The sequence below is a fragment of the Anomaloglossus baeobatrachus genome, chromosome 5 (genome assembly GCF_048569485.1).
Source record: "Anomaloglossus baeobatrachus isolate aAnoBae1 chromosome 5, aAnoBae1.hap1, whole genome shotgun sequence".
NCBI classification, from domain to species: Eukaryota; Metazoa; Chordata; class Amphibia; order Anura; family Aromobatidae; genus Anomaloglossus; species Anomaloglossus baeobatrachus.
Window position 1 is genome coordinate 338,682,770 of NC_134357.1, and position 17,474 is coordinate 338,700,243.

The 17,474-nt window shown below is 47.6% G+C and overlaps 1 protein-coding gene across 2 annotated transcripts in view; it reads right to left on the bottom strand.

The window, feature by feature from the left end:
• The window catches only part of ARHGAP40 (Rho GTPase activating protein 40), a 149,169-nt gene that overhangs the window by 13,481 nt on the left and 118,214 nt on the right, over positions 1–17,474 (bottom strand). For both annotated transcript variants that reach the window (XM_075347556.1, XM_075347555.1), the window contains exons 4-10: positions 17,221–17,302; positions 16,924–17,048; positions 11,928–12,093; positions 11,674–11,765; positions 10,504–10,581; positions 9,753–9,912; positions 76–158 (exon numbers count right to left, since the gene is read on the bottom strand). In XM_075347556.1, coding sequence (XP_075203671.1) covers positions 76–158; positions 9,753–9,912; positions 10,504–10,581; positions 11,674–11,765; positions 11,928–12,093; positions 16,924–17,048; positions 17,221–17,302 — 786 coding nt within the window. The remainder of the gene's footprint in view (positions 1–75; positions 159–9,752; positions 9,913–10,503; positions 10,582–11,673; positions 11,766–11,927; positions 12,094–16,923; positions 17,049–17,220; positions 17,303–17,474) is intronic.

Genomic DNA, 17,474 nt, shown 5'->3' on the forward strand with positions numbered 1-17,474 from the left:
AGAACACACACTGTATAGCTGCTGAGTGAATAGATCAAGGACAGACTTTTACAATAAAATATAAAAGCATGCTACCTTTAAGGTGCTGCGGTTTGCTTCCGGAAGCACCAAGATAAGGAGGTTCAGAGCTTGGAGTCTTTGCTTTAAGTCAGTGATTTCTATTCAAAAAAGACAAAAGCTTTTAGTTTCTCCATTATATAATACAGTAAAACAATCCTTAAAAGAAAAAAAAAATCATACACAATACAAAGAGTTTACCTAGGATGGGAGAATAAAAACTAGAACTACAGAAGGATGAATCACAATTTCTCAGGTTATGATCCAAGCAACTGTTGCTTGGAGTACCCTTCTGCTAGGACTTGCATCGATAGATGAAAAGGTACAATGATGTGGACAGAAGGCTAAATATTGGCACTATGGAATAGAAAAACACAAACCTGGAGGCCAAGACCCAAGAGGCTTCTGTAATAGGTGGGCAGTGCCCCATGATGTAACTGTGCTATGTCTTATGTATTACTGTTGAATATTATAAATACAGTTGTTGATATTTATATGTTTTTTGAGAAGAGTAGGTTCCGAATGTAGGAGAGTTAGGACTGCATCGTGTTAATAAATGCTGCCATCTAGCGGTCAGGTAAGCTGGCGGTAGAGTTTTAGAAGAGCTGTTAGAAAAGATAGGGTTAAAGTAGTAAAAGGGAGAAGTGATAGATGGCAAGGCATGGTTAGGAGAGGGAGCTCCAGAGGTAGAGTCAGTCGAGAAGTGGGTTATGTGGCCTTGGTGCTAGGGCTAGTCAGGGAACCCTGAGGTATCCTCTAAAAAGGTCCAGAGTCTACAGCTCACCCTGGCAGGCTTAGGGAGTTGTCTGGCTAGAGAAGCCATCGTGGCCCAGAAGCAGACGAATGTGTGCAGTATTAGGTGGAAGGAGACACAGACCCTGGAGAATTGAGGATGAGGTCCTACATACTGAGGGACAGAATGAAGAGTAGTACCCCACAGAGAGCAAAAACAAGACCATGTCTGTCATAAATGGTGTGAAAAATAAAAGTAAACAAAAAATTGGTTGGCCAAGTCAACCCTGGTGTTGTGTATCTTACTACCCAACAGCATAGACGACTGGCAGCAAGGGTAATTAGCACCTGCCAGAAACAGTACGTGTCATGCACCCTGACTAAAGCCATGTCCACACACAAAATCTCCTTTTCGAAGGAGAGCGGTGCCCATGTGGCCCAAGGTCAGCCCATTTCTTCACTTCCACCCCACTGGGGAAGAGAGTCAAGCCTTGGAAGAGGCGCCTTAGCTGAGAAAGACCTTCTGCATTTGCAGATTGAAACCAGAGAACAATAGCAGCCCTAAAGGTGGTCTGACCTCTGACAGAGAATACCGGGAACAGACCATCTGAATGGAGCTGTGGTAGACACAGCTGTACAGCTCTGACTATGTCAGATTGTGTAAGAACCTCACTGGAAGATGAGACGCGAAATACCTAAAGAAAGGAGAACAATCTCCTCTTCATTAAGGTCAAAGGCAGGGAAATCACACAAAGGTGAAAAGAGGGTGGTGAACACCACTCCACTCTGTCCTGGAGAAGGAGAAAAAGGTTAGTTCATAACCTGCCTAATCAGGACTAAGACAGGTCTGTTACACAGGTCTGCCTCCAAGTGACACTGGGCTAAGCTGAATTACTGGGTGTTTGCTGCCCAGGTGTAGCCTGGTGGGGAGGAGTCAGCTTCTTTTTTCCAAGATGTATTCTGTGTGTCAGCCTCCAGGTGGCAGCATATTCCCCCAAGATTTCTTATCCCGCAATGAAACAAATCTAAAAAGCAATATAAGGCTATGTGCGCACACAGCATTTTTTACTGCATTTTTGCATTGCGTTTTTAGGTTCAAAAGTGGTTGATTTTGCTTTCCCAGCAAAGTCTGTGACTTCATTTTTGCTGTCCGCACACAGCTTCTTTTTAAAGCTGCGTTTTTGAAGTGAAAAAAAAAAAATGGACATGTCAATTCTTTTCTGCATTTTGCTGCGTTTTTACACCCATCCAATGCATAAAAAAACCAACTACTTTGGGTGTGTGTATATGCAGGGCCGTATTTACCATTAGGCCCCGGATGTCCGGTGCCTGGGGCGGCGGCAAGAGCGAGAGTAAAAAAAAAAAAAATTTTTTTTTTAAATTTCCCTCCCCAGACTCATAACTAAAACCGGAGTCTTTGCGGGGGAAAGGGGGGGGGGGGTAGTTGGTCCCATGATTAATTTGTCTTAAACTCTAATGCAAATCGTCCTCCGTACCTGCTCCCTGAGCGCCGGCACTTCCGGGGTCGGGAGCTGCAATCAGCTCCCTGGCCTGGCGCACTCACTGATGAAGTCACGGGCAGCGCGATGAGTCACCTCACCGCTGCCGACGTCTCTGTAGACTGAGTGCCACTGAGGAGAAGTGACTGGGAGGTAAGCACTGTAGAGCCGAAGATAGCGGCGGTAGCCGGCGGGGTGTAATCTGCATGGGACAGGGGCAGCAGCCATAGGGAGCGCTCTCTATGGGAAAAGGAGGTGCATGAAGTGTAATCTGTGTGGGGCAGTGGCAGCAGCCATAGGGGGCGCGCTGTATAGGAAAGGGGGTGCATGGAGGGGGATCTCTATGGGGCAGCAGCCATAGGGGGCGCTCTATATAGAAAAGGGTGTGCATGGAGGGGGATCTCTATGGGGGAGGGGCAGCAGCCATAGGGGGTGCTCTATATAGGAAAGGGGGTGCATGGAGGGGGATCTCTATGGGGCAGGGGGCAGCAGCAATAGGGGGCGCTCTATATAGGAAAGGGTGTGCATGGAGGGGGATCTCTATGGGGCAGGGGCAGCAGCCATAGGGAGCGCGCTGTATAGGAAAGGAGGTGCATGGAGGGGGATCTCTATGGGGAAGGGGCAGCATAGGGAGCGCTCTATATAGGAAAAGGGGGTGCATGGAGAGGGATCTCTATGTGACAGTGCTAGCAGCATAGGGAGCGCTCTGTATGGGAAAAGGGGGTGCATGGAGGGGGATCTCTATGGGGCAGGGGGCAGCAGCATAGGGAACGCTCTTCTATAGGAAAAGGGGGTGCATGGAGGGGGATCTCTATGGGTCGGGGGCAGTAGCAGAGGGAGCGCTCTGTATGATAAAGGGGGTGCATGTAGTTGGCTCTATGTGGGCTCACAACATGGGGTGTGATCTGTATGGGGCAGGGGGAAGCCTGCGGGGTAGAATCACTGTGGAAAAGGGGGCAGCGTGAGGTGGGCTCAGTATGGAAAAGGGGGCAGCCTGGGGTGGGCTCAGTATGGAGAAAGGACAACATGGCTCAGTATGTAGAAGTCTAATGTGTGGGAGACAGTTCGAATAGGGGGCAGCATGTGGTGCAGACAGTTTGGAGATCGTAGTTCCTAAGTGAGGAGGGTGTAGTGGGTGTAACTCATGAGGGGAGACGGTGTGGTATATAAAGGGGGCAGTGTGGAAGCCATGTACCATAATATAGACAGTGTGGGGGTCATTTTTTTGTGCAGGGATTAAAGTGAGGGACAGTTATTTATTTTGGGGGCTTATTTAGGGAACAGCATGGTTGATTATTTTTATAATAACATGTTATTTTTAAGGGCAGTGTGTCGTGATGTGCTGCAGAAGAGCAGAGAATATGGAGGTCTGCAGAGACGAGCTATGTATGTGAAGTCATCATGGCACCAGGACCTGTGAGGTACCGAGATCTAAGGCTGGATAAATGCAGGTGATGGCTAAACACATTGGCTAAATGCAGGTTTTAAGTGATCGCTGATCTACTGTATATCCAGCAGATGGTCAATGGTTTAACAGCTGCTGAGCCTGTGACCACACTTTCATGTGCACAGTACGATCTTTACCATGATCGTCCTGTGCACATAGAATAGCATTGTTCTTGGCAGCATGTGTTCACAGGACAATGTGCGGCCAAGAAAGATATTTAGAGGTGTCTGTCACCAGCCCAAATGCCAATTAAACGGTACAAACATTTTTTAGGGAATACAGCCCATATAAAAATCATGCCAGGTAGAAACAGTGTAACCTAACAAAAAAATCTTCTATTTTATTTATTTATTTTTATTTTTTTTTGCAGTGAGGGGGCATTGTGCACTTTTGGAGTGGCCTATGCCGTAAACAAAAGTGAATCTTTTATCAAACGTTAAGTTGAGCTGTATACACCCGGTATGATTTCTGTATGGGCTGTATACACCCGGTATGATTTCTGTATGGGCTGTATACACCTGGTGTGATTTCTGTATGAACTGTATACACCTGGTATGATTTCTGTATGAGGTGTATACACCTGGTATGATTTCTGTATGGGCTGTATACACCTGGTGTGATTTCTGTATGAACTGTATACACCTGGTGTGATTTCTGTATGAGGTGTATACACCTGGTATGATTTCTGTATGGGCTGTATACACTTGGTATGAGTTCTCTAAGGGCTGTATATACCAGTATGATTTCTGTATGGGCTGTACACACCTGGTATGATTTTTCTATGGGCGACATTCCCTATTATGAATATTTGTGCAGGGTGATCGGCATTTTGTGGGTGACAGATATTTTGCTCCTGCATCAGGTGATTGACAGCTTGTTGAGGTAGACCAATAATCCGCAGCAGTGACTTAATGTTTTAGAAATTAATTTATATGTTTTAGGGTAATTAATTTTGAGCAGATCTGAGGGGAACCCGGTCCAGAGTCCCCCACAATTGCTCCAAAGACCCATTAGGAAAGTGCTGGAGAGCAGACAGAGCAGCGCGGATTCAGTTGAAAATCAGAGTCATGTCTCCTGAGCCGTGCATGTCACCTATGGGAGTCTCAGGACACATTACTGCACCAGTCTAAGGGGTACTTTGCACACTACGACATCGCAGCTGCGATGTCGGTGGGGTCAAATCGAAAGTGACGCACATCTGGCGTTGTTGTCGACATCGGAGTATGTGAATCCTTTTTACTACGATTAACGAGCACAAAAGTGTCGAAATTGTATGATCGGTGTAGTGTCGGGCATTTCCATATTGTCGCTGCAGTGACTGGTACGATGTTGTTCCTAGTTCCTGCGGTAGCACACATCGCTGTGTATGAAGCTGCAGGAGTGAGGAACATCGCCTTACCTATGTCCCGGCTGCAATGAGGAAGGAAGGAGGTGGGCGGGATGTTTACGTCCCGCTCATCTCCGCCCCTCTGCTTCTATTGGCCATTTGCCGTGTGACGTCGCTGTGACGCCGCCCGACCTGTCCCCTTAGGAAGGAGATGGTTCGCCGGCCAGAGCGACGTCGCAGGGCATGTGAAGCTGCCGTAGCAATAATTTTCGCTACGGCAGCTATCACAAGATATCGCATGTGCGATGGGGGCGGGGACATTGCACTCAGCATCGCTACAATCGGCTTGCGATGTCGTAGTGTGTAAAGTACCCCTAAGCAGGGCCGTATTTACCACTAGGCACCTGTGGTCCGGTGCCTAGGGCGGCGCGATGCGGGGGGGCAGCGCCTTCTAGCAGCAAAAAAAAAAAAAAAAAATTATTATTTTTTTTTTTACCTGTCCCACTAAATCCGCAGTCTTTTCGCGGGGGGGGGGGGGGGGGGGGTCGGGGTAAAGGGGGATGTTGTGTTGGGCGCCCCTCTATTGATTTGTATGTATCCGCGTCTTTAAAGCGGATACAAATACACTGCAGGCAACGGGCACAGGGAGCTGATTGAACCCGGAACTGCCGACAGCTGCATTTCCGGGGTCACAACACGCGCGCTCCAATCAGCTTCTTGCCAAGAGCTGGGACATCCAAACCTGTGCAGAGCTCACAGCAGGCACCAGTGTGACGTCTGGAGGATAATCACCGGGTCCGGAGCAGGTAATAAGCTGTCTATATGTGAAGGGGGGGCTTTACTGCTAACTGTATGGGATGGGGGGGACGGGAGCACTGCATACTCAGAAATGCCTGTGCTAACTGTATGTGATGGAGGGAGGGGTGCACTGCATCATGCAGTGCACCCCTCCCCCCATCACATACAGTTAGCACAGGCATTTCTGAGTATGCAGTGCGCCCCTCTCCCCATCACATAGAAATGCCTGTGCTTACTGCTAATTGTATGTGATGGGGAGAGGGGCGCACTGCATACTCAGAAATGCCTGTGCTTACTGCTAATTGTATGTGATGGGGGGAGGGGCGCACTGCATACTCAGAAATGCCTGTGCTTACTGCTAATTGTATGTGATGGGGGGAGGGGCGCACTGCATGCATACTCACAATTAGCAGTAAGCACAGGCATTTCTATGTGATGGGGGAGGGGCGCACTGCATACTCAGAAATGCCTGTGCTAACTGTATGTGATGGGGGGAGGGGTGCACTGCATGCATACTCACAATTAGCAGTAAGCACAGGCATTTCTATGTGATGGGGGAGGGGCGCACTGCATACTCAGAAATGCCTGTGCTAACTGTGATTAGCTGAGGCTGGGGGGAGAGAGGCTGAGGCTGGGGGGAGAGGCTGGGGGGAGAGAGGCTGAGGCTGGGGGGAGAGGCTGGGGGGAGAGAGGCTGAGGCTGGGGGGAGAGGCTGGGGGGAGAGAGGCTGAGGCTGGGGGGAGAGGCTGGGGGGAGAGGCTGGGGGGAGAGAGAGGCTGAGGCTGGGGGGAGAGAGAGGCTAAAGCTGGGGGGGAGGCTGGGGGGAGAGAGAGGCTGAGAGGAGAGAGGCTGATGCTGGGGGAGGCTGGGGGGGAGAGGGAGGCTGGGGGGAGGCTGGGGGGAGAGAGAGAGGCTGAGAGGCTGAGGCTGGGAGGAGGGAGGCTGATACTGGGGAAGCTGGGAGCAGGGAGGCTGATGCTGGGGGAAGCTGCGAGCAGGGAGGCTGATGCTGGGGGAGGCTGGGAGGAGAGAGGCTGATGCTGGGGGAGGCTGGGAGGGGGAGGCGGAGGCTTGGAGGAGGGAGGCTGATGCTCAGGGAGGCTGGGAGGCTGATGCTGGGGGAGGCTTGGAGGAGGGGGGCTGGGAGGCTGGGAGGAGGGAGGCTGATGCTGGAGGAGGCTCATGCTGGGGGAGGCTGGGAGGAGAGAGGCTGATGCTGGAGGAGGCTCATGCTGGGGGAGGCTGGGAGGAGGGAGGCTGATGCTGGGGGAGGCTGGGAGGAGGGAGGCTGATGCTGGGGGAGGCTGGGAGCAGGGAGGCTGATGCTGGGGGAGGCTGGGAGCAGGGAGGCTGATGCTGGGGGAGGCTGGGAGGAGAGAGGCTGATGCTGGAGGAGGCTCATGCTGGGGGAGGCTGGGAGGAGAGAGGCTGATGCTGGAGGAGGCTCATGCTGGGGGAGGCTGGGAGGAGAGAAGCTGATGCTGGGGTAAGCTGGGAGCAGGGAGGCTGATGCTGAGGGAGGCTGGGGGGAGAGAGGCTGATGCTGGGGGAGGCTGGGGGGAGAGAGGCTGATGCTGGGGGAGAGGCTGCTGCTGGAGGCGGGGGGAGAGAGGCTGCTGCTGGGGGAATGAGAGAGAGGGGCCAATGCTAGAGACAGAGGACAAGGGTTGAGGGATAGAGCAATGACACTATCGATGGGGGGGGGGGGAGTGTAAGGACTCAGAATAAGAGGGGGGCAGCATTGGGAGCTCATTATGGAGAAGTGGCAGCATGTGTGGGCTCAGTATGGAGTGGAACAATGTAGGGGAGTCAATATCAAGAGTGGGGTAGTGTGTGTGTGTGTGTGTGTGTGTGTGTGTCTCAGTCTCAGCATAAGCGCTAGTGTGGTGGTCTTAGTATGATGAGTGGGGCAGCATGGAGGTGTCATTATGGAAAAAAGGAAGGCAGCATTAGGAGCTCATGGAGAGAGGCAGCATGCACGGGACACTGTGAGGAGGGGGCAGCATGCATGGGACATTGTGAGGAGGGGGAAGCATGCATGGGACATTGTGAGGAGGGGGCAGCATGCATGGGACATTGTGAGGAGGGGGCAGCATGCATGGGACATTGTGAGGAGGGGGCAGCATGCATGGGACATTGTGAGGAGGGGGCAGCATGCATGGGACACTGTGAGGAGGGGGCAGCATGCATGGGACATTGTGAGGAGGGGGCAGCATGCATGGGACACTGAGGAGGGAGCAGCATGCATGGGACATTGTGAGGAGGGGGCAGCATGCATGGGACATTGTGAGGAGGGGGCAGCATGCATGGGACATTGTGAGGAGGGGGCAACATGATGTGAGGTCAATGTGCAGATCATATTTCATAATTGAGGAAGGTGTGATGGGTATAATTTATAAGGGAGGGCAGGGTGTGTAGTATATTAGGGGCAGTGTGACAGTCACAGTATATAAGTGGGGACGGTGTGGTGGGAATATTTTATACTCATGCTGTTTTGCTGTGCCTGTGGTGATTCCCATTGGGGGGGGGGTTAGTGCCCTTCGTTTCTCATTGATACTTTTTAAAGTGTTTTACAGAGTAGATCTGCCTTAAACAGATGTCGTGTGCGAAAACTCAGTGCTACGTTGTCACTAAGGGGCGCGACCACTTAAAGTGCCTAGGGCAGCACGAAGGCAAAATACAGCCCTGCCCCTAAGAATTAATGGACCTTTTTGATGACCCTTCTTTTGAGAATCCTAGAGCATGGTGCATGCTGGGATACTTGAAAGAAACGTTATCATGGGGTGGAGGCTGCAGTCACTGCCACAGCCTTTGCCCCTCCCTGAAATGAAGCATCATCAAGGGACAGGATAGGAAATTATTAATGCAAGTATATTAAAAAAAAAAATAAAATTATATTTTGGCACTAAATAGATTGGGATTTTGAATGTAAATTACTTTGCCTTCGGACCAAACCTTTAAGTTACTCTTTACATGTTTACTAGTGCAGCTACTAGCAACTAATCAGTACTGTGGTACCTAGTTTGATGATAGTCGGTAACAACAATTTCAATCATCTCCTTACCTTTGTTAAGGTATACAAGTTTATATGATAGGGGTTAACCTGACATTGAACGTGATCACTGTATAACATTGGTGATGTGTCATGTAATGACGGTTGTTCTCAGGCTGTATTTCTGTACTGACAATTGTCCTGGTGATGTATTCATGTACTGATGGTTGTTCTTGTGATGTAGTTATGTACAAACATAGGAACGCAGCATATAGCATTTTTTGAGCGTCGGAATCCTTTTTTTTTTCTACTGCGCATGCTCAGTTCTTGTGTTTAATAATTGAAATCAATGTTTCTCTCTCTCTCTCTTGGCGGCCGAACGATCAGCTGATTGCCCGGCGGCTGGATTTTGAGAGCGATCATCTGTTCACTCGGCTACTGTGAACAATCAGGTGATCGTCCAGCGGCCGGCCGCTGGGTGATCAGCTGATCATTCACAGTAGCCAGCCGCTGGTAAAACAGTAAAAAAAAAACCAAACCAACGGATCGTTGTTTTGCAGCATCATTCACATCAGTTGTGCCACTATCTGCAACGCATCCGTTGTATAAGTCACACAACTGATTGTGACGGATGCATAACAACGCAAGTGTGAAAGCAGCCTTACCAGTAGGGGGCGTTACAACTTAAAGTGCCTAAGGCAGCATGAATGCCAAATACGGCCCTGTGTATATGCCTGACGGTTTGTACCTACCGGTAATGTGATTTTTGCCCTGAAGGAGGATATTAATCTTCGATACGCATAGACGAATAAAATCACCCATTACAATTCAGCAGCAGTGCCCCGCTCACAAGAACACACAATCAAAAAATATGGGAAGACACAAAAAGGTAAAACTCACTCTGTACAGCAGTGAAGGCAGGTAGATATTCAGCAGTAAGCAATGGGGCAGGCAGCTCTCGAAGGAAGAGCTTCAGAAGGCCAGCAGCATCATGCGGATTAACTTCATCCCAGGAGAAGAGGCCAGCATAGAAATTTTTCTCTAGACGCTGCTGTAAGGACTAAAGAGAACAAAAAGAAAAAAATGAAACAACAAAATAATGAAATTATCATCTGACACATATATAACACACACACTCATATGAGGACAAAGTAGATACACACACACACACACACACAATTGACTTATTGAAACAGGCAGCCAGCCCATGATGGGAACCAGGGGTGTACCTATAGTTAGTACAGGCTTTATAACCGCACTTGGGTCCTGAAGCTTAAGAAGACCCATAAGGTCCCTTTGGCCCATGTGACAAAGCCAACACCTGTAATAGTTTTGAGCCCAGTTGGAGATTTTGCATTGGAGCTTACAAGCCTCAAGTGACCTCATAATTTAGCAATCTCATCACTACACCAGTTAGTCCATTTTTCTTTTAAGAGGAGATGTCTTGCTGTGCCCATTGACATATTTGGTAAGTGGCAGATCCACCACTGGCTACTAATCTAAAGGTTTGTGATCAGCTTTACCAATATGACTTTTCATTAAAATTGGATTTCAGCCAAACAAAATTTCAGAAATCTTACATTATAAAGGAACAATGGTATCCTGAGTTGTAGTGCCAGCCGTGCATCCTAGTATATTAGAAATACTCTACCTTCATTCGTGCCTGTGACCCGCAGATTCTTAAAATACCCTGAAGTTCCAGACCATTCTTTTCTAGACAGTTCAGAATCTGTAAACAATATACAATAATCACTATATTTCATGTGATAACCACAGATCAAAATTAATATATGAAACCCAATAGTAATCTCCACTTTCAAAGATAAGGAGACTTCTGTATCAATTGTTATTGAGAAAAAAGTAGTCTTGATTGTAACAGCAACCAGATATCAAAATAGTGTGTGTGTGTGTGTGTGTGTGTGTGTGTGTGTGTGTGATTATAATATATTATATATATTTATTTATTTATATTTATTCACACACAGAGGAAAAATCAGATGTTTCACCAGGTTTTTGCTACTCCATCTAAGAGCAGCATGATGTAAGGGCAGAGATCTAAATTTGAGCGATGTATCACTTGAGCTTTTTGGTTTTGATAAAATTGGTGTTTTAACTGCAGCAGATATAAAAAGTACTCAAGCTGTGGAGCTGTGTATAACCCTGCCCCCACAACTGATTGGCAGTTTTTTGCGTAAACTGTGCAGAAACTTGCCAATCAGTTGTGGGGGCAGGGTTATACACAGCAGGAGGACAATATGGCATGAGACAGCTAGTCCGCTAGTGATTATCTCCTGCTGATAAAACAGTGATTTTATCAAACTACAGCAAGAAGCCCAGTAAGTGATATTGCTGGAATCAGAGCCCCTGTCTTTACATTATATTGTCCTCAGATTAGTGGCAAAAATCTGGTGACAATTTCCCCTTAAAAAGTGTGCATGTGGAGGTTAGTACTTATGTGTTGTATAGCTTTCTAATTAAGAAAAAAGAAAAAAAAAAAAAAAAAAAGTCAAAAGCTTTAAATGGATGCAGAAAACTCCTCAAGGGAGGAGAGACTAGCAAAATCAACTATGTCTGTAATTGTATTTAGACTATGTAGCTAAAAACGCCAAATTAATGGATTTCGACTCCTGAAATTCAGCATGCAAAGTTGCTATGTGAAAGAAGAGAGGAGATCTGAAGCTTTAATTCAGGGGTGGACATACAATTGGTGCAACCTGTGCACAGATGCCCAAGAGGTAAATGGCCCACTTCCACAACAAGATATAGATAACTACTGAATTTTCATTAAAGAAAGTCTGAAAAGCCACAGCTCAGTCCTTACCGCCTGCAGGATGAGTGGGACGTGTGTGTGGGTTAACAGCTTCCGATCTTGTTCCAGAAGAGAGGCGAGAGATACTCCAAATAACCGACTATCTAAAAGAAACAAGAGCTCACATTGTAAAAAACTAGGAGGAGTATGGAAACTTCTGCATACACTGGGTCTGATTGAATTCATGAAGATAGCGGCCAAGGCTTCTAAGTGTAATCACAATATATGCACAATATAATGAAACTGAAGACCAGGCAGATACTGACCTGTAGGCCTGCGCTTGGACGCTTTATTCCGCTTTAGATCCAGTTCTAAAACATCACACAATGCAGTCAGTTCAATGAGGGCAAATGCGGGTACTTGCTTCATGTCAAGAGAAGACAAGTCCGAAACCCGGGTGACACCAAGTCTTCCCTTCTGTATATGGAAATGCTGCAGATCAAAAGTCAAAACATCAGAGAAAGAAACACGACAGAGATATGGCCATAGGGGTAAGAAAATCTCTGTTACCAATTAAAAACCATTGAACCGCTTTAGTGATAATTGAATTTTCCCTTCATTAGTCTTTATCGCTCTCCACTTGATAAGGTAGTTGTTCTGAACTGTGGGTGAAGGGGGGGAATTTGCGGCACTATCTCATATATTGGTTCATTTGATATTTGTTTAGCAAAAGTCATAGAATACAGATATAGCTTCTCAGTTGTAATAGTGCACAGCTAGCCATGCATTTGGGCGCAGCACTCTGCTCATGACATGAAATGCATTTTAATGTCTGTATCCTCTCCTTATGTACAAGTGATTATTTCCCATCCGGTTCTCTACATGGGACCAGCCCAAAATGGACTGAAGACAGGGTGTCTGGCTGCTGGGACCCAAGCAATCTGCTATAGAAGAATTTGACACAAAGCCCCACACTCACTAGGCAGCTGGAGATCAGACTTTTCCCTTCCAGGACATGTGTGAGGTCATACCCATGTGACCAGAAGGGGCAGGTCTCAGCCAACATAGCTGTTATCAGGAAGCAACATATTCCTATTGGCTGAGGCCCCGCCCCTTCTGGTCACATGTCAATGCCCTCACACAGGTCCTGGAAGAGAAACGTTACATCAATTGTATAATACTTATGCTAATTCTAACAGGGGGTGGGGATAACTATGAATACCCCCTCAGATATTATCTGATCTTCAGCTGCTGTCACTCAAGCAGCTGCCAAGTTTATAAAACTTTACTTTCTTGGATTTCCAAACCTAAACATCCGAGCTGACCACTACAGGTATGTAGAGAATCAGCCTAAGGGCTCATTCACATGACCGTTCCGTTTGTCCTGGTCAGTTCCTGGTTTTTTTGCGGGGCCATGGACAGGACCATCTTTTCAATGTCTTTTCTGTAGGATCGGATGGCACATGGTAGTACCTCTGTGTGCATCCGATCCTACAAAAAAACACATCGGATGCCGCATGTCCGTTCCGTTATTATGGAACATGTCCTATTCTGTTCCGTATTAACGGACCGTGACTCAATACAAGTCAATGGACCCGCAAAATCCCTGGAAGTGACACGGAAGCACTTCTGTGTGACCTCCGTCGGGTGCCCCTGCAGTCTGTGTCCCATCCCTGTCAGCCCCGCGGCTGCCCGCACTGCAGTGTGTCAGTGTCTGCCCGCTCTGCAGTGTCAGCAGCTTGTCACACAGCAGTGCGGGTAACCGCGGGGATGACGAGCGCTGCTGTCAAGAGGTTAGATGAGATCATTACCTGCTGTGACAATCTCCTGCACTCCTGACATCAGCGCTGTCACTGCCTTCTATTCCCGCTGCATTCTCACATCACGTCTCGTGGACGGCCCGAGACTGTCACTAGCGGTGACGTCACAAGCTCCCACGATACTGCTGAGAACGCGGCGGGCATAGAAGTCAGTGACAGCGCTGACGTCAGGAGTGCAGGAGATCGTCACAGCAGGTAATGATCTCATCTAACCTCCTGATGGCAGCGCTCGGCATCCCCTGCAGAGACCAGGGCTGACCTATTGATGTTAGCTCAGGTCACTGCACTGCTCTCCCAGCCAATGGGAAACATTCTGTTCTTCATTGACTGGGACAGTGACTACGGTATTGATCATCGTGGGACACCTTTATTGGATTATGCCGTACTGGATTTGATTGTTCTTTTCAATAAATTGGTGAAAGAGGGAATGTTTTGGCGAGTGTTTTTTCAAATAAAACTTTTTTTGTTGTCTATTTTTTTTTTTTTTTATTACTGACTAGGTTTGTGATATGAGATATCTGATAGACGCGTGACATCACTAACCCGAGGGCTTGATGCCAGGTGACATTACACATCTGGCATCAACCCCGTTTGCCACCGCACCAGGGCAACGAGATAAGTTGGGGCAAAGCACCAGGATTGGCACATCTAATGGATGCGCCACTTCTGGGGCGGCTGTGGCCTGCTATTGTTAGGCTGGCGAGCATCCAATAACGGTGGACCTCCCTAGTCTGAGAATACCAGACTACAGCTGTCCGCTTTACCTTGGCTGGTGATCCAATTTGGGGGGGACCCCACGTTTTTTTGTTTTAAATTAATGTAAAATAACAGCGTGGGGTGCCCTCTGTTTTGGATTACCAGCCAAGGTAAAGCTGCCAGCTGTGGTCTGAAGGCTGCAGCCGTCTGCTTTACCCTAAAGCTGGCTAAAAAAGATAGGGGGGACCCCACGTTGGTTTTTTTTTGTTTGTTTTTTTTTGGCTAAAAATACAAGGCTAAGCACCCTTTAGTTCCACATGAAAGTCACTAAAGGTTGTCATCTTAGAATAAGCAGGAAGGTGGGACATTATATTTATGTCTTTCTCATCTGTTATCTATCCATCTAGCTATCCATCCATTCGTCCATTCCTTCATTCCTTCATCCTTCAATCCCTCTCTCTGTCTCTATCTATCTCTATTTCTACCCTTCTATATATCTTTGTAGCTGCTTCCGTTTTTTGCGGTCCGCAAAAAAAACGGAAGGCACACGGATGACACACGGACCGTAAACGGAACGGACCGATGTCATACGGATGCATCCGTGAAAGAAATGGACAGTTTTTTTGCGGCCCGCAAAAACGGAACGGACATGTGAATATAGCCTGATAGTGCCAGTATAGCACTGGCTTTAGCTTATATACGAAAATCCTGGTGAATGGTTCCCTTTAAACTTCACTTTTTAACTTCATTTTCTAATAGTTTCTAACATGTCTCCAATAAATCCTATAATAATTCACGGTCTAATCTAATTGGAGTAAAATATAACTTATTTTTCCCATTAAAAATATTTAGAAAAGACACCAAACATTATTATTTTTTTTTTTTCCAAAATTCCTATAAAGCTCTCCAGGGCAGAGATAAATGGACAATAAATGGAGCCTATATGATTAACATTAAAGTGTCATTGTCAGTCCACCTAGCAATGCTTTATCAAAACAGATTCCTGGTGACCAGCAACCTTGTCGGTATGTGACCACATCAAGCACATCTAAAAGTATATGAAGAAGAAAAAAAAAATGGAAAAAGGGTCTAGCACTCCAAAAAAAACTTCATCTTTATTCCATATGAAATATAAAACCTGTGAACATGGAAAAGACATACATACAAATCATAATCTAAAAATATACATTGCTAGCCTCTGATGATTCAATATTGAACAAACGCATAGGCATATACTTCTAGGGCAGTTAGATAATAATCTAGTAATCTAGTGTTAGCCTGCCTATAGAACTAAATGCCAGTGGCTCCCGGGAGGAAAAAAAAAAAAAAAAAAAAGAGTTAATTTTCTCCCAGTTGCCGCACTTTTAGAAAGAGGCCCGGACAGCATTGTAACACTAATAACCTGCAGATTAACTCTATATCTACAGGTTAATAGTATTTGGGGACACAACAGGCTCACTAAAAACAATAGGTTATTTTCTGACAACACAATTCCCTTTAAATGCCAGGTATAGGGAATATATGGAAAGTTTCTTTTTAGCCACCTGTGTAACCCTTAATGAGTGGAATTGTCGCGGGCGGAGGAGGGGACGCTGCGCTCTCCCACTGCTCGAGTCCGGGTGCTGCTGCTCGGTGGTGGCTCGAGCGGTGGGCCGGATCCCGGGGACTCGAGCGGCGTGAGTGAAAAGGGGGGAATTTGATTGTGGGGGATTTGGTTATTGTCCGTGACGCCACCCACGGTTGTGGTGATATTGGTAACACCACCGCTGCTCTGGACGGGAATCCCGGGAGCGGTGACAGGGAGCAGCCTGGATGTTAGTTCTCCCCTCCGTGGGTAGGGGGTTGGTTGTCCCGGGGCCCGGTGAGGGGGTAGGGATGGATGGCAGGCAGGTTGCGGGGCCTGGCGAGGTGCAGGGTCGCAGGGGCATGGCTGTGGTACTCACTCAGCCAATGATGAGGACACAGTTCTCGGTAAAACAAACGGCTGGATGGACGGGTCCCACAGACTTCTGCGGTGTTGTTTCTCCTGGCAGGTTGGTGATGACTGCCTTTCCCTGCACCTATGTACTGTAAACGGTTCCAATGGGTTCCCACCGGTAACCCGCTCCCCAGCTTGGATATGGGCTGGAGGAGCCCCTTTTGCCCGCAGGCTCTGGCCCTGGGAACTTTAGCCTTGGCGGTGACTGTGTTTCCCTCTCTCGGTTGGACTGTTGCCTTCTGTCGGGACTTGGCTGCTGGGAAACCCAGGAGGTTCCCTTTGCTAACGGATTTGGCAAATTCACGGCGACTCCTAGCCTTGCCGGGGTCCGCAAGCCCCTGCCAGATGGTGCTGACTTCTCTTTGTGTACCGGTCCAGTACCGCCGAGCCACCGCCCGTCCACGGTCCTTACAGTAGACTCCGATAGGCCACTCCTGCAGACGGTCACCACCGTCTGCCAACCTTGCTGATCTGTTCGGGCCACACACCCGGACGCTGTCAGATAGTTGCTCCACTACCACACTTTCCTTCCTCCAACTTCAAACTCCACAACTCAACTGCTTTCCTTCCAAAACTCATCTAACTTTCTTCCCGCCTCCAGGACTGTGAACTCCTCGGTGGGCGGGGCCAACCGCCTGGCCCACCCCCTGGTGTGATCATCAGCCCCTGGAGGGAGGCAACAAGGGTTTTGTCTGACTTTGGTGTGCCTGACCGGGAGTGTGGGGTGTGTTGGTGTTGTTCTCTGTGGCCCCTGGCTTGTCCAGGGCGCCACAGATTTGTATGTGTATAGCAATGTGATAGGCATGTACAGATGGAAGAGATACTTACAGGTAAAGACTCGGGTTGCCAGGCTGCTTTGCTATTTTCATTATGGCGAAATGCTGCTTGTTCGGAATAAGCCACGTCCATGTTGTAGACATTAGATGCCTCAGAACTTATTAAGGTGGAAGGCGCTTTAACGTAAAAGGGAATTAATTAATTATACAAAAGTTGTGTACTTTGCTTTCACAAAATAAGAATAAGATTTAACTTCAATAGCCCCATTTTCCATACATTACCCTAATCCCATTGCTTTACTCATCTAGCTATACATATACGATATAGGGATTAATAATGCTTACTTACATTTTGTAGTATTCTCCAAGAAACCATTTGTGCCGTCTGATACATTTCTTTCATCTGTTCCATTCTCCTCCATAACAATGTTCTGTATGAAGATAGAAAAATTAAAATGGACAGGAAAAAAAAAAAAAAGGTGTTGAACATTATTAATTAGCGAAATGCAATTACTTTGGAACGTTAAGACTGCGTGCCCACGATCAGTGTTTGCAGCGTTTTGGACGCAGTATGCTTCAGCTGCGTCCAAAACGCTGCATTGT